At 36.4% G+C, this 20,345-nt stretch overlaps 1 protein-coding gene across 1 annotated transcript in view; it reads right to left on the bottom strand.

Moving 5' to 3' along the window:
• The window catches only part of FERMT1 (FERM domain containing kindlin 1), a 63,616-nt gene that overhangs the window by 31,145 nt on the left and 12,126 nt on the right, over positions 1 to 20,345 (bottom strand). Inside the window, exons 3-8 of the mRNA XM_020985622.2 lie at positions 17,551 to 17,784; positions 12,333 to 12,479; positions 11,029 to 11,242; positions 9,230 to 9,332; positions 4,195 to 4,302; positions 801 to 932 (exon numbers count right to left, since the gene is read on the bottom strand). Coding sequence (XP_020841281.1) covers positions 801 to 932; positions 4,195 to 4,302; positions 9,230 to 9,332; positions 11,029 to 11,242; positions 12,333 to 12,479; positions 17,551 to 17,784 — 938 coding nt within the window. The remainder of the gene's footprint in view (positions 1 to 800; positions 933 to 4,194; positions 4,303 to 9,229; positions 9,333 to 11,028; positions 11,243 to 12,332; positions 12,480 to 17,550; positions 17,785 to 20,345) is intronic.

Below are 20,345 nucleotides of genomic sequence, written 5' to 3'. Positions count from 1 at the left end.
TTTTTTTGTCTTTCTATCCTCAGTGCCTGACTTAATTGCTTGTACATAGCTTAGTGTTTGTTGTAGCTATTAGCCCTCTAAATGTGTATATCTATTATCTGTGAAAGTGTAATCAGGTCTTAGTGATAGGTTTATAGCCAAGATTGAGAACTTTTTTGTTTTTTGTTTTTTTTTTTTTTGCTTAGGTCATATTATTTTTATTGGAATGAGTTTGGGGACATCACTTTTCAAGTAAAAAATACAATTTTAAAAGTCCTGACATTCTGAATAACTTTATACATGTGCTACATTTTGCCTATCTGAAATGCTGTCTCTTCTGACCAAATAAGTGAGTAATCTATCAGAAAAAATTCACAGCAAATGATTATCATGTGCTTTCACATAATTTTTAGGATCTTGTCTCAAAGAATTATTTATCACAGAGACAGAAAAACAGGGGTTCTGCAGATAGTACTCTTCTAGCATTGTGTCTGGCTAAAAATTGGGACCATTTTCTAGATGGCCTCATTTGAATAGCTGAGTCATTTGAAAATCATATGAATCATTTCTGTGGTCAAATAATCCTGGATATCTCAATTCCATTTGAAGTATCACCTCCAAGAGACAGAGCTTCAGTCTTTTATCTCCCAGGTGCACAGATCAGAAAAATGAGTTTAAATCTCCCTAGAGTGAGAACTTTTTCTTTTGAGAAATTAGGTTAAATGTTCTAAAACAGAATGGAAGAATCAATTTCAAGAATCAATTAGTTATAAAAACATAGTCATTGTTTTGAGATCATTTCATATAAGGGAAACTCATACCAAAATGTTTTCTGTTTTTCCACCTTCTAATGTGACTTCCAGGTTAGAGAGGGCAGCTTCTACTTCATCCACTTCAGACTCATTTGTAAAATCCATAGTTTCTGCTGACAATGACAATTTGCTTATGTGATACTTTAAAAAAAAAGATGAAATTTTTAAAATGCCATAAATACAACAATATTATTTTAGCATCCAAAATTTATATTGCTAATCCCTGCCTCATCTCAATATCAAATAGTTACCAACAGTGAATATTATTTGAAATATGCAGGGAGTTTAACATAATCCTTTTATATAGTCATTCTGAGATTTTTGGAAATTATTACATAAAACCTATCAAATCATAATTGACCACCCTCTCTATATGTATATATATACACTTATATATGCATATCTACATAGATGTACTATTTTTTGTGAGTTATGCTGACCATTTAAAAATTTATTTATTTTTAGTTTTCAACAATCACTTCCATAAGCTTTTGAGTTTTAAATTTTCTTCCCCTCTTTCCCCAAGATGGCATGCAATCTGATATAGGCTCTATTTATTCATTCATATTACACATATTTTCACCTTAGTCATGATGTAAAGAGAATTAAAATTAATGGGAGGAACCACGAGAAAGAAGAAACAAAGCAAAACAACAAAAGAAAAGGAGAGCAAGTAGTATGCCTGCATCTGCATTTAGACTCCAAAGTTCTTTCTCTGGATGTGGACAGCATTTTCCATCATGAGACTTTTGGAGTTGTCTTAGATCCTTGCATTGCTGAGAAGAGCTAAGTATTAAAGTCAGTCATCACAAAGTGTAGTTGTTACTGTGTACAATGTTCTCCTGGTTCCACTCATTTCACTCAGCATCCATTCATATAAATCTTTCCAGGTTTTTCTGAAGTCTACTTGCTCATCATTTCTTACAGCACAATAGTATTCCATTATATTCATATACCACAACTTGTTCAGCCATGCCCCAGTTGATGGGCATCCCCTCAATTTTCTAATTCTTTGCTACCACAAAAAGAGCTGCTATGAATATTTTTGTACATGTGAGTTTTTTCCTGTTTTTATGATCTCTTTGGGGATACAGACCTAGAAGTGGTATTGCTGGGTCAAAGGGTATGCACAGTTTTATAGCCCTTTGGGAATAGTTCTAAATTGCTCTCCAGAATGGTTGGATCATTTCACAAGTCCACCAATAATGCATTAGTGTTCCAACATCTTCTCCATTGTCCTGTTTTGTCATGTTAGCCAATCTGATAGGTGTGATGTGGTACCTCAACGTTGTTTTGATTCGCATTACTCTAATCAATAGTGATTTAGAGCATTTTTTCATATGACTATAGATAGCTTTAATTTCCTCCTCTGAAAACTGCCTGTTCCTATCCTTTGATCATTTACCAATTGAGGAATGACCTATATTCTTATAAATGCAACTCAGTACTCTATATATTTTAGAAGTGAGACCTTTATCACAGACACTCGCTGTAAAAATTGTTTCCCGGCTTTCTGCTTCCCTTCTAATCGGGGTTGTATTGACTTTGTTTGTGCAAAACATTTTCAATGTAATGTAATCAAAATCATCCATTTTGCATTTCATAATGTTCTCTATCTCTTGTTTGGTCATAAATTCTTCCCTCCTCCACAGATCTGAAAGGTACACTATTCCTTGCTCTCCTACTTTGCTTATAGTATCTGCCTTTAGATCTAAATAATGTACCCATTTTGACTTTATCTTGGTATAGGGTGTAAGATGTGGGTCTATGCCTAGTTGCTGCCATACTATTTTCCAGTTTTCCCAGCAGTTTTTGTTAAATAGTGAGTTCTTATCTCAGAAGCTAGAGTCTTTGGAATTATCAAATAGTAGATTGCAATAGTCATTGATGACTGGGTCTCGAGTACCTAACCTATTCCACTGATCCACCACTCTGTTTCTTAGGTAGTACCAAGTACTTCTGATGATTGCTGCTTTATAATACAATTTAAGATCTGGTACAGCTAGGCCACCTTCCCTTGCATTTCTTTTCATTATTTCCCCTGGACCCTTTGTTCTTCCAGATGAATTTTGTTACTGTTTTTTCTAGCTCTATAAAATATTTTTTTTGGTAGTTTGAATAGTATGGCACTGAATAAGTAATTTAATTTAGGTAAAATTGTCATTTTTGTTACATTAGCTTGGCTTACCCATGAGCAACTGATATTTTTCCAATTATTTAGATCTGACTTTATTTGTGTGAAAAGTGTTTTGTAATTGTGTTCATAGAGTTCCTGGGTTTGTTTCGGGAGGTAGACTCCTAAATATTTTGTGATGTCTACATTAAGTTTAAATGGAATTTCTCTTTCTACCTTTTACTGTTGGGCTTTATTGGTAATATATAGAAATGCCAATGATTTATGTGGGTTTATTTTACGTCCTGCAACTTCGCTAAATTTGTTTATTATTTCAAGTAATTTTTTACTTGATTCTCTAGGATTCTCTAAGTATACCATCAAATCATCTGCAAACAGTGACAGCTGCCTATTCCAATTCCTTCAATTTCTTTTTTTTCTCTTGTTGCGAAAGCTAACATTTCTAGTACAATATCGAATAGCAGTGGTGATAATGGACATTGTTGTTTCACCCCCAATTTTACTGGAAATGCTTCTAGCTTATCTCCATTACATATAATGCTTGCTGATGGTTTTAGACAGATACCATCTATCATTTTAAGGAAGACTCCATTTATTCCTATGCTCTCTAGTGTCTTTGATAGGAATGGGTATTGTATTTTGTCAAATGCTTTTCCTGCATCTATTGAGATAATCATATGATTTCTGTTAGTTTTGTTGTTGATATGGTCAATTATGCTGATAGTTTTCCTAATACTGAATTCCCTGCATTCCTGGTATAAATCCTACCTGACCATAGTGTATTATCCTTGAGATAAGTTGCTGTAATCTCTTTGCTAATATTTTATTTAAAATTTTTGCATCTATATTCATTAGGGAAATTGGTCTCTTATTTTCTTTCTCTGTTTTGGCTCTTCCTGGTTTAGGTATCAGCACCATATTTATATCATACAAAGAATTTGGTAGGACTCCTTCTTTGTCTATTTTCTCAAATAGTATTTGAATTGATTTTTCTTTAAATGCTTGATAGAATTCACTTGTAAATCCATCTGGCCCTGGAGATTTTTTTCCTAGGGAGTTCATAGATGGCTTGTTCAATTGCTGACCATTTTAAAATGTAAAAAACTAAAACTAAAACAAACCCTGCTTTCTGTACTCTCACTCAAGAGAAAAAAAAATCACAAGATTGAAAACTTTAAGCAAGATGGCATGATAATAGATTTCCCAATGGATTCTTATCATGGCTCTAACTCTCCTTGCCCACTTGCTGAAAAGTATACTCATACGTGCCTGTAAAGCAGCAAAGATCAGCATCTCCTCCTCAGTGCAATCAATTTCTTCTAAGAGAATGGACCACCTGGCTTGTTCATAAAGTTGATTTATTCGAACAGCATCATACTGTAGTTAAAAGGGGAAAGAGTTTGGAGAGAAAAGATTATATTTCTTAACCTGTGAATTTTAGATTAAATCCATTTGTTCATTCATTAGTTCAAACATTATTAAAAGTATCTACATTGATAGTTAACCTGTGCAACACACTAAGATGTCAACTACTGTAGACAACCTCTGCTAATTAGGGAGAGGGCTAGTACAAAACTCACAGAAACTATGATCCTTGTCCCCTCAAATTATTTTAGCCCTTGATTTGGATCTCATTCTCATGAAAAAAAGTTTTCAAGAGTTACTGATAAGAAGTCAAATGTATTAATTTGTTTCATCTTTCCTTGCTCTCTTCCTATTTGTCCTCATTCTTGAAAAGAGGACCATGACATCAGGGACATGATGTCATGACATGCAAGTGAATTGGATTTAAGTGAGGAAGGGCTGTGCAAAGTCACCAGCCTCACTTTCACCTCTGAAGCCATCTGGGTCCGATGGCCATATGTGGATCAGGACAACTGGAGATGGCCCAGGGTGTAGTGGGGGACCTTGGCCTTTTCAAGCAAAGGTCTTTAACAGGTCTCAGTTTGGCTGAGGCAGCACCCATTCAGTGATTAAGGCTTTAAAAAATGAGGCAAAGAATGGCCTCTTTAAAAAAAAATAGATCTGAGAGAGGAAGAACCTCAGGGTTTCTGGCCAAAACAGAAACAACTGTTATTTACATTCATTCTGAGCCAATCAGGGCCCAAACAGTGACCAAGCAGGGCTTGGTCTGGGACCAGAGCTGGTGACTGTATTAATAAATTGTGAAAATGGTGAATAGTAGGTAGGGGGAAGAAGAAGGAATGAAAAATAAGGGGCTCAGACAATTCCCAAATGGAATTATCATTAGCTCACATGGGAGAGAAAATACTTTTTTTCTGCTTGGTTGTAAATGGGAGAATTACAAACAATGGGTGAAAGTTACAGGAAGGTAGATTTTAGTTCAATGTAAAGAAAAACTTCTTAATGATTAGTGCTTTTCAAAAATGGAATGGACTCCCCCAGGTGTAGGGAGTGGTCTATCTCTGGAATGCTTTACTCAAGAGGGGAGATGACTATTTGTTTGGGATAGTCTTGGTGGCATCCATGATTCAGATAGGGGTGGTACTAAATAACCTCTGAGGTCCTTTCCAACTCTAAAATTCTGCGTGATTCTATAATTTTCTGTGTTTCACCTGTCATTTACACATAATCATAGTTTCTCAGAGCAAAGATCATGAGCATGAGATAAACATTTTAGTTATGTCAAAATCAGCAAATCACACTGCCAGATAAGTAGGTAATGTGAAAAATTGTTCAGACACGTCTCTCACTGGTATTGTGAAGAGATAAGGGTAAAATTAGATATGAAGCTCTCAGTAAGTCAGAGGATGGCTGGAGAACCAAGAAGGGTGACTTTCAATGATTGTTTTGAGAACATCTTGAGGCAGGGGTAGGGAAGCTGGGGGTCTGAAGGCCACATGTGGCCTTTTAGGTCCTTGGGTGTAGCCTTTTGACTGAGTCCAAGTTTTACAGAACAAATCCTTTTATTAAGGGGATTTATTCTGTGAAGTTTGGAGCCAGTTAAAGGGCCGCACTTGAGGACATAAAGGGCCACATGTGGCCTCAAGGCTGCAGGTTCCCCACCCCTGTCTTAAGGAATGTCACACAATTCTTAAAACACAGTTTCAAAATGAAGTTATTTTAAATCATAAGCTCAGAGTTAGATGAGATTGCTAATAACACCTAACATAATCTGTATATGAACAAGAATCCCATCCCTTAACAACCTCCCTAACAGGTAGCCATCTATTCTTTACTTGAAGACTTCCAGCAAGAAAGGACCCGCTCACTCTTTTTCAAAGCATCCACACTGTTTTGGGACAGCTCCACTTGTTATGGAGTTTTTCCTTATATTAAGCCCAAGGTCATTTCTTTGAGGCTTCCATCCACTGCCCCTCCAGCTCTCTGAGGCCATGAAGATCAAGTCTTAATTCCTCTACCACTTGATAGCCCTCCAAATATTGGAGGATGGCTACCATTCCCTACTGCCCAAGGCTTTTCTTTTTCAGCAGAAACATCTCAAGTTCCTCTGGCCAATCCCTGTCCTGACCTTGGGCCATTTCATCCTCCTGGTTGGCTTCCTCTGAACTATTCTTAGCTTATCCCTGTGCTTTCTAAAATATGGTACCCAGAACTGAAAACCATTCTCTGGGTTGGTCTGACTAAAGCAGTGCTCAGTATGACTCTCATTTGCCTAATCCTGGGCATTATACCTTTCAAGTTAGCTCAGCTTTTTTGGCTGCCCCATCATACAACTGACTCACATTGTACTTGCAGCACACTAAAACCTTCAATACTTTTCAAACTGCCATCTAGACAGCTTCCCTCGTCTTGTACTTGTGAAGTTTGTTTTAATCAAAGTATAAGACTACATTTATTCCATCCGATTAGAATCAATCAGTGTTCTTGACTATCAACATCTTTTTTCATAACCTATGTTATCCAATGGGTTATACTTTTCAGTTTTTAAGGATAGTAACATTACAGACTCAGACCTAGAAGGGAGCTTATTCCTAGACTAGTTCCCTCATTTTACAGATGTGCAACCTGAAGGCCAGAGAAGTTGAGAGACTTGTCCAGGGTCACACAGGATAAGTGGCAGAACTGGGATTCAAACCCAGGTCCTCTGAGTCCAAAGATGGTTCTCTTTCCTCTACACTACTCCCCAAGGTTCCTTCAGGTTCTAAATTTATGATTCTCTTTCTTTGGTCCAGTCATTTAATCAGTATCAAAGCCATCCAATTGTACTGTCATCTATCTAGCTGACATCTCTCCATTTTTTCTGCAAGAATAGCAGGAGACTTAAGTCACTCTAACTTAAAGAACACAAGTTGTTGTGATATTTATAGCACATGAATTTAGAGTTAGATATGCAAGGGACTCTGCCTATTACCTCACTGTTTATTCGTAATAATAACAGCTGATACTGACACTGAGCTTTCTATTAAGCCACACTGTCTCTTTGAAACTGATACCTCTATTCCTGGCAGTCATCTTTTCTCTTGGAAAAATATTAGGTAAAGTTATAAGAAATTTAATCACCATCGTTTCTTCTTCTGTCTCTCCATATGTGTGTGTGTGTATGTATGTATGTATATGTATATATATATATATATATATATATATATATATATATATATATATATATATATTTTTTTTAAATCAGAGTTGTCAAAAAATGGAATAACCTGCCCCAGAGTAACTGGCAAGTGCCACCTGGGTTATGTGAGTCTCCCAGTAAGGAAGGTTCTGACACTGAAGTGTACAGTTCTGATTAAAAGCATTTTTGCAGCTGCTTACACAGTAGAACATACATTTATAGCTAAAAAAAATGGTTAATACTGACTAAACATAATTATTTATATATTAACATTGGGATACATTTCTAATGTCAAATTCCACAAATTTTGCCTCTTCTGAAATATCACTTAATATAGCATACTCTAATTCAGAGATGGGGAACCTGTGGCCTTCTAGGTCCTTGGGTGTGGCCTTTTGATTGACTCCAAGTTTTATAGAACAAATCTTTTTATTAAGGGGATTTGTTCTGTGAAGTTTGGATTCAAAGAGCCTCACTAAAGGACCACATGTGACCTCCAGGCCTCAGGTTCCCCACCTCGGCATCTAGTTCTTTATTGCTACTTTCAGGCAAGTTTTAAAATTATGTCCTTGATTGTTTGTCCATAGCTTCTATTGTGTCACTGATGATATTCAAGCCTTTATCAATCTGTTTGCAAATTGGGGAAGGATATTCATTATTACTATGTTAACCTCTCTGCTTTTCTTCTTCCTTTCCTGCCAAACCTAGGCTTTCTCTGTCTCCTTTTCACACAGTAAAAAATATTTCTCCATCGTCCCCTCCCCCAATTGTCTTGGCTGCTCCAGCTCAGTGTTCCACCTTTCCATTAATCCTTTTCTTTTGGCTTACTGAAAAGAGTTCTTCACACTGTCCCCGTCTTTAATTGTTATTTGGTTCCCTCTATGAAGAACTAGAATAATATTCCTAGTCACCTTTAATTTCTACATGAGGAAAATGTTTCATATAACCAGGCCATGTTTAATACTCATGTAAGAACTTGACTCATCAGGGTACTTAACGTTAAAGCGCACTTTTAATTCACCTTCAGTAATTCTGCAGATGATTTGCAAAGGGTACTGACAAAGAAGGACCACAGTATGGGAATACTGGGCCTCAAAGACTAGGTACAAGGGCTTTTCTCTAGCCAGGAAGCTGTGACAGGGTCATATATCAGTCTTATCTAATTCAATTATGACTCACAGTTCCTGTGCTATATCAATCACCCAAACAAGTCTTTAGTGAACACTTGCCATGGTTCAGCACGGTGGAGGATAAAGAAAAAGTATCAGTAGAGTCTTCAACAACGGCTAGCAGGAGAGATACCACCACCAACCGATATGAAACAAATGAGAGAAGTTTGGTCCTCGATAGCATGTTATTTACTAGAAGTATGCAGGGTTTTCTTTATTTTCAATACATCTTTCACCTTTTACTAGAAGTAGAAGAGCACATCAAAGAATGGAGTGCTCAGTGTGGGCTAGACAAATCAGAGAGGGTGTCTTTGGAAAGAGTCGGGCTTTAAAAGACACATGGGATTTCAGTTAAAGGGAGAAGAGAAGAAACTGGAAGATGCATATGACATCTATTAAATTCTAGCTAAGAGCTGGTTGTAATGGTCAAACAAAATACAATGTGGAAATGTAAAACACTAAACACATTTTATCATTCTAAAAATAGTCTCACTAAATAGATGTCAGACTATCAGTTTATTTTGACTATAATTTTTTTTAATGCTTGGAATTTATACATTGATTTGAATGTGACCAAAAAATAGGATCTTACTTTGGGATTCAAGTCAAAGAATGTGTAGTATTTAAAGCGTAACAATAGTTTCTCATCTTCCTGAATGCCCTGTTCCATAAGAGAGCGGGATGAGTCTAGCCAACTGAAAAAAGAAAACAATTGAGTTACAAAGAAAATTAATTTCACGATATCATAAACAAAGCTAGAAAGGACCTTAGGAGGACATCTATCCCACACTCCTACCCCTCATGGTACAGATAAGGATAATGAGGACCAGCAAACGATTTGCCTAAGGAAACACTATTAGTAGATGGCAGAGGCTAGATTTGAACTCAAGTCCTTGGACTTCAAATCCAGTCCTCTTTCCACTGTACCATGGCTCCTTCTTACACTTAGATCCTTGAAATAAAGTCACTGGGCAAGAATGATTGAGCCAAACAAGTAACTGATGAGGAAGACTACTGAATAGTAATAACTTATAGCTATATAATGCTTTATAGTTTTCAGAAGATTTCTATATAAATTAGTTACAAAATTCTTGTGAGGTAGGCTGGGCAGAAATTTTCACCTCCATCTGCAGTTTTGAGAAGTTAAATGAAAAATGACTTTTCCAAGATCCTAGGTTAGTGAAATTGGGTCTAGAATATAGGACTCCACTTCCCCTATCCTGCTCAACTCATAAACTGTATCTTTTTTTTTTTTTGGCTAGACAATGGGGTTAAATGACTTGCCTAGGGTCACACAGCTAGTAAGTGTCAAGTATCTGAGCCCGGATTTGAACTCAGGTCCTCCTGACTCCAGGGCCAGTTCTCTATCCACTGCGCCACCTAGCTGCCCCTGTATCTTATTTTTTAAAGCAAAAAATAAAACTTAAAGTTTAAGAGAAAGGATTGTAGACTTCCAGAAATAGTGGAATGCTTATTCTATAATCAATAGAGGCAGGTAGGTGGTATAGTAGATAAAGCACTGGGTTTTGAGTCTGGAAGAGCCGAGTTCAAGCCTGCCTTGGACACTTACTAGTTATGTGACCCTGGGCAAATCACATAAGCTCTATCTACCTCAGTTTCCTCATCTGTAAAATGGGGATAATGAAAGCATCTATCTCTCAGAGTTGTGAGGATAAAATGAAATAATATTTGTAAAGCACTTTGTAAACTTAAAAGTGCTGTATGTGTTGTTGTTATTATTATTATTATTATTAAAAAGTATACTTAGATTCTCAAACGTATTTGTGATCCCATTCATATGTATGACCCCTCCAACATGGAACAGCCTATTCCGTACAACTCTTTTCCTTGTTCCCCATAAGTTCACCACAGTGGGACCTCTCAATTCCTCACTTTTATTTGACATTTTGAGGATATGAGTGGAGCATCTGGGCTCTGTAGCTATCATTCCTTTCTCTGCACATATTAGAAGCCCATTTTTTGTTTTTCGTTAAGATATTTGCCTGGTGACATCCAGTTCTTCCAAGTTCCTTATCTCTTATCTGTTGCAGGCTGCTCATATTCACTCAATCCATTAAACAACAACAAAAAAAATGTAAGAAAGCATCCATAAAGAAACAGCTTTGAAAACAGCCTTCAGGAACAATATGAGCTTAGAAATTCTGCATGGTTCTCCTTCCACTTCAACCAAAGAGACACAGTAGAAAGCAACATACAAGTTGGGTATGTCAAATTCATTAAATTTTAAAATTTACTTAAATGTCCGAATCCCAATTTCCATTTCAAAATCAGTACTGATTTTTTAAGAAGCACACAGCACCCCAACATAAGCATTTACATTATCATGCAAACACCAGCTTACAATGACGCAATGAGGAGAGGTAGCCTTACCCTGCATTAAGTTTGGCTTTATCAACTAGAGACTGAGGCTGGAACATTTCAGCAAGTGTTTCTGGTGAGCGGCTGGGTTGGCTGAAAGCAAGGATGTTACAGCTTTGTTCTGTCAGAGGACTATCACTGAACCAAGTGATGGTAGAAGAAACAGGCGTTCCATTGACAGGATCATAAATAGGAGTCATTGTTTTACTGTATAAGCCAGGACTTGCTGTAAGGCAGATAGAACCCAAAATGTAATATGGGACTTAGAGGTAACAACAATCTAAGGATATACCTCATCAAAAACAACATCAAATCACTAATGCTACAGTTTGGAGGGAAGCTTGATCCATAGTGTTATTGTTGTTAAGAAACTCCCAATGAAAAAATTCTTTCTACTGGTGCAAATTGTCAACTGTTTTGCAATTTGTAATTTGAGAGAAAGGCCAGGGGCATTGAGAAGTTCAAGGCTACCCAGCCAATAGGCTTCAGAGACTGACCAGAAGCCAAATCTTCTTAAGGCCAACTCTTTATTGTACCACCCTATTTCACCAGAACAAGTTTCATATTTTAAGCCATAAAAAATTCACACAATCTAGTTTATGAATCATGGTCCCTAAGCACCTGTAGATAAAAAGCATTTATAGGATTTATGATAGGCATAGTTACTTCTGAGATAGCTCCTGAAAGGGTTTGTGACCCAGAGGCTGAAAAGATCCCAAGTTAACTCACCCAGATTTCAGAGCAAGGGGAATACTCCCTACCTACTAATTTAAAAAGGAGAATTTACAACGTCAGTAGAGACTTTCAAGTCTCTCTTCCAGTTGCAAACCATAATCATTCCAGATAAATCCTTTAAATTAAACACTCCGTTTCTGAAGATTAGTAGGCAGCTTGTGTTAATAACTCACCTGGCTTTGGTTTGCATAGGGGAGCTACAGATTTCCTCCTCCCTTACTCCTAGGAGTAAATACTGCCCAAGTAACTAGACCTGTATTGTAAGGGAAACAGAGGCTTGTTTATTTTATAATTATCAAACAGTAAACAAGACCTCTTTGAAATTTTTGACTGGTGCCTCTCCAATTCATAGCTGTGTCACTGGATTTGTAGATTGTAAGCAAAATAACAGTGCTTTAATAAGTTGTCAATAATGCTTTGAAAGAAACTTAGAGAAAATTACAATAAGCTTATTTCAAAGATACTGGGATATTTCCTAATTAGAGCAATTTTTTTTAGTGTAGGAAAGAACAAGAATAAAGTTTTTTCTTGATTTTAAGAAATGTTGTAAACATAAACACAGAGCTACTTTGTAGTCTTACCTGGAGAACCTGAAATGGTTAGAGAGTTGTCTAAATTTAAAATGTCTTCAATTATAGGCTCTCTATTATTCCTTTCTTTTTTCTTTTTCTTTTTCAAAAAATCATCTGATGGTTTTAACAAAGAGAGCTCTTCTGATCTCCTAATATCTTAAAAACAAAGAAAAAACCATCAATATCATTCAAGACTTTAAGGCAATAACAAATGTACAATTTTGTTCCTTACATGTCTAGTACCACTCAACCTGACCAACATTATTCATAGTAGTTCCCTCTAAATATTCAATGTTCCAATCAAACTGAACTCTATTATTTAACACATTCTGAATTTTTTTGTCACCATGCTTTTATTTTTACTGTTTCCTACCTCCATGTTGCCCTGGCAACTTTTAAAAATTACTATCAAGCCCAATTCAAATGTCTGCCCTTCCATGAAACCTCTTGACAGTGAATAGTATCCTTTTTTCTCTCAACTGTACACATTGCCATTAATACTTCTCTAATGTACTTATTACACATTATTTCATACTAGCTATTTGTATTCATTTCACCTTTTAACTAGACTATAATATGTATAAGGGCAGGGGCATACCTTGTTTAATAATGACAACAATCACAATAGTTCAAATTTCTATAGCCCTGTATATGCCTGAGCACCCAGTGCATACTCTGTTCTGCATACAACAGACCTTTTAATAAAAGCTTACTGAATCAAAATCATCACTGCTCAGAAAGTTCTTAAGAAGTAAATGAAAAAAAATTTATTTTAGTGGAGAAAAATGGAATAAATATAAGTAAAGGGATTTGCATGAGGTTACTCTATATTGTGAAATGAATCAGAGTGAAGATAAGGTAATTATCTACTCCACAAACATAATTAACTGAACTGCATAATTGAAAGCACAAATAATTGGGTTGAATACCAAATCTCCATTGTTAGTTTTTTAAAGAAATGACCAAGAAAATAATGACCAGAAATACATGAAGCCTTTGGATTTGCTCTAAAAATCTAGAATGTATTCACTCCTCAATTAAATAAAGGCAACATTCTATACCGTATGAACATACATTCCACCTCCCACCTGCAACAGTAAAAACTCATAAGGCTTAGTGGGGTCCCTTGAGACGTCACTCAGTCTGTCTTTTTTTTTTTTTTAACAGGGATGTGTTTAAAACATTTGCATGCTACTTTTTAAGGCTAGTTCCTCAGTGGGTATTGTTGATCTTCATCCTTTGAATGAACAAGGAATTCAGAATTGTATGGACCTCTCTGCTACATTTTCTCATTCACTATAAGTTTAAAAAATATGGATAATATGTACATTTTCTCAATTATAAGAAAAATCAATCTAGTAGTACCTTAAACCAAACTTATCCTAATTCAACTGCATATTTATATTGATTTGGCCTCAATCATATATTAATGGGAAGACGGTTGAAGGCAATACTAAATTCAACCTTTAAGAAGCATTACAAAGATGATTTTAGGAAAGAAGTTCAGTTGATCTCATTGTTTACTGACCCTATTTTCTTTCTTTCTCTCTTTCTGTCTTTCCTTTTTTTTTGGCTAGGCAATGGGGTTAAGTGAATTGCCCAGGGTCACACAGCTAGTAAGTGTCAAGTGTCTGAGGTTGGATTTGAACTCAGATCCTTCTGACTCCAAGACGGGTGTTCTATCCACTTAGCTGCCCCTGACCCTATTTTCTGTATGATTTTTACTTTACTACAATAGTTGGAATATGCATTTTATTCATGAGTCTTTTCAATTATAGCTCCGACTTATCAGAATGTTACTTAAAATGAGAGGATATTCTGCACGTCTTTTATTTATTCCTATACATTGCAAAGTATTTTTTAGAACTTCAGTTCTTTATTATTGAAATGAGTGGTATAAACTGGTAGGTTTTTTTCTTTGGGGGCTCATATATGTAGTTCTCCCACATTCTTTGTTAACTGAAAAATATGAAGATGTCTACTGGGAAGGATTCCCCACGTTTTGTGGATCCTTTTGTAATGAAAGAGCATCTGTGTAAAATTCACACCTCTTGGGGAGCCTGTGGTTTTGCCTTCTTTAAATTGTATCCTTTGCACTGAGAAAAGTACCTGGCACATAAGTGCTTAATAAGTGATTGTTGACTCTAGTCAGTCAACAAGTCAGATACATTAACTTATAATTTAAAATTTGTCTATCTCAAAGCCCCTTGGGATGATTTAATAAAAATTCCCCAAATGATTTCTGTAGATGGAGCTATTTAATGGGGCCAAGTGTTGATGAAGCAATTGTGATATTACAACACTTCAACACAATAAAAATATATCTACCATATCAATAGTGATGAGTGATTAGATAGAATATAATTGCATTAAATGTGATAGTGATGTTAATATGGCCTAAGGAAAAGTTTTTTTTTCCATGCTTTTGTCTTTTTAGATTTGGAAATCTGGCGTTAGATAGTTACAAAGCTTCATGGAAATTAATTCTAATTTCTTTTCAGTCTAGTCCCATTTATTCTGAGCACAAACCATCTCCTGGCTGGTATATTTAATGTAATTGACAGTCTCTAATAAAAGTGTATTTAATACTAAAATAACAATTCAATTAAAAAACCATTTATTATTAAAACCTACCAAACCCAAGACACTGTGCTAGGTGCGGGGGGAAGAAATACAAACAAAAGACAGTTCCAGCTCTCAAGAAGTACACAGTCTAGTAGCGGAGGCACATAACACATATACAAATTAGTATGACACAAGGAAGAATATTATAGGAGCTTAGGTGACTCAGTCAGCTATGAGAAAACTGAAGGGAGAAAGAACATTTTAACTGAAGTGCATATGAGAAAGCTTCTTTAATAGGGTGTCATTTATATTGAGCTTTGAAGGAAAAAGCTTCAACAGGAAGAGATATATAGGGAAGATGGAGTGTTATGTGCAGGGAACAGTAAGAAGGACAATGTTACCATATCAAAGAATAGATGGAGGGGAATAAAGCACAAGACTGGAAAGATAGGAAGGGGCCAGACTGTAAAATAAATGGCTTTAAGTAATAAACAGAAAACTTTTATTTGATCCAAGAAGTAACAGGGAGCTATTAGAATTTATTGAATGGGGTGGGGGGGATATAGTTGGAAAATAACTTTAATAGCTGGGAGGAGAATGGATTAAGGAGGACAAAGACTCAAAGTTAGGAAACCAATGAGAAGACTACTGCAGTAGTCCAGGCATGAGGGTGGCAACTATGTGAGAAAAGGAGACGTGGATGAAAGATGTTTTGAAGGTAGAAACGTGAAGACTTGGCAATATATTGGACATGCTGGGTGAATGTGAAGATGGTTTTGGCTTAACAATAACAGGAAAGTTTAGAAGATGGTAGAGTCTGTAGGGAAATATAGGTTCCATTTTGGATATGTTGACATTGAGATGACATCTAGTTCCTGATATTCAAAAGGCAGTTAGTGATATGAGACTGGAGCTCAGAAGAGAAGTTGGGGCTGGATTTAGAGAGCTGGGAATCATCTGTATAGAGATAATTATTGAATCCATGGGAGCTGATAAGATCTCCAGGAAAGATAGTATAGAGGTGTTGACAAACTGCTGGCTAAGGGCCAAAAAAGGCTCATCACCTATTTTAATGCAGTCTGTGAGTGAAGAATAGTTTTTACACTTTCAAATAGCATAAAACTTTATCAAAAATGTAAAAAAACATTCTTAGCTGAGGCCATGCAAAAATAGGTGGTGGATTTGACCTGCAGGACATAGTTTGCTGATCCTTGGTACAGAGGGATAAAAGAATTGGAAACAGAGCCTTGGGGAACATCCACAATTATTGGGCATGGGGAAGAAGATCTAGCAAAGCAGACGGCGGAGTGGTCAGTCAGACAGGAGGACAAGGAGGAGAGGACAGTGTCGCAAAAACCTAGAGAGGAACAAATATCCAGGGGAAAAGGGTTTTAGATGGTGTCAAAGACTACAGAGAGTTGAAGAAGGATGAGGATTGAGAAAAAGCCATTAGATTTGGCAGTGAAAATATCTTTGGAGAGTAGAGTCTCATTTGAATGATGAGGTCAAAGGGTTTTAGAATAGAGTGAGAGGAGAACAACTGGAGATCCTAATTGTAGATGACTTCCTCAAGGAGTTTTGCCACAAAGGAGAGGAGAGTTATAGGAAGACACCCAGTGGGGATGGTTAGATGAGTTAAATGAGAGTTTAAGGATGGGGATGAAATGTGCAGTGTGAAGGCACCAGGGAAGCAGAATGAAGATCACCAAGTGAGTAAAGGGTCTAGGACAGAATCTTAGAAAATACTCATGTTTACGGTGTAAGAGGATAAGGAGTCATCAAAGAAATCAGAAAAGGAACAGAGTGGTTGGAGGTGAACTTTAAGAATCCTATGGTATAAAGATAGAGGAGTAGAAGGTAACCAGGAGAAGATGTCTAAAGCATCAAATGCCAAAGGCAAGGAGAAAAGAAAAAAAAGCCATTAGGTTTGGTGATAAGAATATAATTAATGTTCTTGGTGAGAGTTGTTTCAGTAAAGTAGTGAGGACAGAAATTAGAAAGTGGTAGAAGAGTGAGTAGCTAGGAAGGGAGTAGAGGCAATGAATCTGGAGTATTCTTTCTAGGTGTTTGGCAGCGGAGTGGAAGAGGAAAATAGGATGATAGATTGAGACAGCAAAAGACTCAGAAGTCTTTTTAAGCATGCAGAGAAGAGGAACTAGTAGAGAGGGAGAAAGTTGAAAGCCAGAGAAGAGACTCAAAAAAGGCAGATACCTCAATCCAGTGGTGCCTGCATTCTCCACAGGTTGTTTGTGAAAAGTATGGGGTGGTGGAAAATGTGATCCACATCCAGAAAAACAACTATGGAGTCTGAATGCAGATTAAGGCATACTATTTGCTCTCTCTCTTTTTTAAAAAAATTTCTTCTTTCTTGTGGTTCTTCCCATTGGTTCTACTTCTTCTCTACAAAATGACTAATGTGAAAATATGTTTAATATGAATGTATATGTAGAGCCTATATCAGATGGCATGCCATCTTGGGGTGGGGGAGAAAATTTGGAACTCAAAATCTTATGGAGATGAATGTTGAAAACTAAAAATAAATAAATTAATTTAAAAAAATTAATTTAATAAAAAAAAGAAAAGCATAGAGCAGATATTCTATTCTTGTCCTCTTTCAGTAAGAGATTTTTTAAAGGGTTAGATTCACTCCAAATGTACTTACTAAGAGTTTTGCAGATATCACTAACAGCTTTAAAGACAACAGATGAAAAGCTGACTCTTAGTCTCACAGTTTTCATGTTTGGCAAACGAAGGCGTAACATTTTATGCTGAGGTGTGAAAAGCAGCCTCGCATCGGCCTGGACACCACATTTGTCCAGAGTCCAGTGTGTTTTTAAAAGCCAGCAATGTTTTTGTTCCCACCAAAGAGCAAAATCCGACCAATCTTGAGCTATATCTGCAAGAACAAAAACATGATGAACAAAATGGCAGGTAATTAAAGAACATGGAGTAAGGTAATTTCAAAATCAATTACATGAGAGAATCAACCAGAATAGGAAACTTTGAGTTATATATATATATTTGTCACAAAAATTACAATAAGACTGATGCTTTCACCTGCTTTTCCAGTAGAAATGATGAATTTGTTCTAAACTATTGATATCCACTTGCTCACCAGGCCCTAGCCTAATGATTTACATGACATAGCATAGTCATCATAGCTCTCACTGTGAAAAGGACCTTAGAGAGCTTATCAAGTATAACCCTCTCATTTTACAGTTGAGGAAACTGAGGCCTAAAGTTGATGACTTGCTGAAGATCACTCCTGTTATTATATATGCAGGCAATAATCAAAGCTGGAATATGCATTTTATGAAATGGTTAGCTAGAGTTAAGATTGCAAGGCAACCTTACTTGGAAAAGTAAGAGGTTTCAAAGACCCATGACTCTGGCCTCATTAGCATTGTTTTCCAACCACTTTATCTAATGAGTTACTGATTAAAACAAAAATTCACATGTGCAGACATTTTGACAAAAGTAGTAACTCCTGTAAGAAATTGCAAAATGGTACTTCAGTCAGAGGTACAGAGATAATTATGGCATTTATGAGTGACAGAACCTGAAACACCATCTATTTTAAGACATTAATTACTTCTGTTGCAAAGCAAACTTAAAGAGGTATGTGAACAAAACAAGGTAAATTCACCTTGAAAGCTCTTCCATGTGGAACTGCCCCTTACTTTTAAATGATTTAAGGACCTGTGCTACCAGTTATTGTGAGTATTTCCTTTACAGAATTGCTCTACACTTTAAGAACCTCTGTGGCTGCAGCATGCATTACTTTATGAACAACTTAGTCATAAGGCTCCCCTGCACATGGCTAAGATGATCCTTAGATGACTGATACAAGTCGTTAGGCCCAAACTCAATTTTTCAGCTTGACAGAATTTTCCAGATTTTGTTTCCCCATCAGCTTCTTCAAGGATCTTATACCATGAAAAGGAATTAAAGTAAGGATGCTCTTTATTCTTTAGATAATAATTTGTTTTTTTTCCCCCAGCTCATCATGAATGGAGCATGAAGTCATTGTCTGATATCTTCCATTGTTTAGCTCAAAAGAATGAAACAAATGGGGACAAACATGGTTTCAGGGCCTTGTTATTTGTAACCATTCTTGGTATGCAGGTGAGGTAGACAAAGAAGTTGCTCTTTCCTTAAACCTAGCTCTGTTACTAGTGGAGAGAATACTGATATAAGAGTTGAGGATACCAAGATTTACTCCTTTTTTTTAAGAGGCAGTTGGGGTTAAGTGACTTGCTTAGGGTCACATAGCTAGCAAGTATCTGAGGCCAGATTTGAACTCAGTTCTTCCTGACTCCAGAACTGGTGCTCTATCCACTTCACCACCTGGCTTCCCCCACCTCCTCCACCCCGGCAAGATTTACTCTTAGGTTTTTTTAGCTATTGAATCACAGAGTTGCTGAAAATCTAAAAGGACATAAAGATGATGCTGTTTTGAAAAAAGGCAAAAACAAAAAATATTTTTTTATTTGTAGAAGACATGATGGAGCAGACTTAGAACTCCCACCCTTCCCTTTCCCACCTTCAACCTGCTGCTGGTTTAGCAACTTCTCTGATGGAGCAATATTAGAATGCATTGGCCTTTGCTGAGGTCTATAGTGAGGAGAGACTAAAATTGGCTTCCATCCTCCACAGAATTGTAACTGTCACAGGCAGGGTAGAATGGAAAAATTAACGAAAGAATGTTTTACGGTTTACTCTCATTACACAAAACATAGAAAACTGAAATCTAGTCCCACAGTTGCAACAAGCTCGGATAGTTTTTCTTTAAATATTTACTTAGCAACTTAAGCTCTCGCAAACCGTCATCTTGAGAATTTTGATCTATGTCTCTGATGTTGCCTAAGATCAAACAGAGATGAGATTAAAGAGCAAGGTAGGATGGAAGCTGAGGGAATGAGGAAAAAATACAAATCTTAGGGATTTTCTTCTTCCTCAATAGTTCCTGATGAGAAACTCCTCTATTTCCTTCTATAGGTACAACAGGATATGGCTTCTCTCCAACTCCCTTATAAAAAAATTCTTACCAATAAAAAAATTAACAGTGGTTGAAATTCATTTTCTGTATCCAACCACTTTGGAAAGGAAATACTTAGGTAAGAAACTTGCTCAAGATACAATGACAAATCTGTCCTTAACAGTTAACTGTCCTGGGATGGTATAGTGGAACGTGGCTCTAAGTTGGCCAATATTATTTATTTCTCAGAAATGTACTCTAGCAATATTAGACAAAAATGCTGCTAATCATTCCTAATGAAAGTACAAATAAGTAGCCAGTAAGCCCAATGTTATACCATTTCAACTGCCCATAACAGTGCAAACTATCTTATTTCAGTTAAGAGTAACACCATCCTTTTGTCTTGAAACCTTAAGGTCAATTTTGATTTTTCCCTCTTTTACTCCCTATCATCTATTCTTTGGAAACGGCTTTCCCAC

This window comes from Phascolarctos cinereus, unplaced genomic scaffold, assembly GCF_003287225.1.
Source record: "Phascolarctos cinereus isolate Bilbo 61053 unplaced genomic scaffold, phaCin_HiC Scaffold_2;HRSCAF=192, whole genome shotgun sequence".
In the NCBI taxonomy this organism is placed as follows: Eukaryota; Metazoa; Chordata; class Mammalia; order Diprotodontia; family Phascolarctidae; genus Phascolarctos; species Phascolarctos cinereus.
The sequence above is the reverse complement of the archived record's forward strand: the minus strand, read 5'-3'. Positions and strand labels throughout refer to the sequence as shown.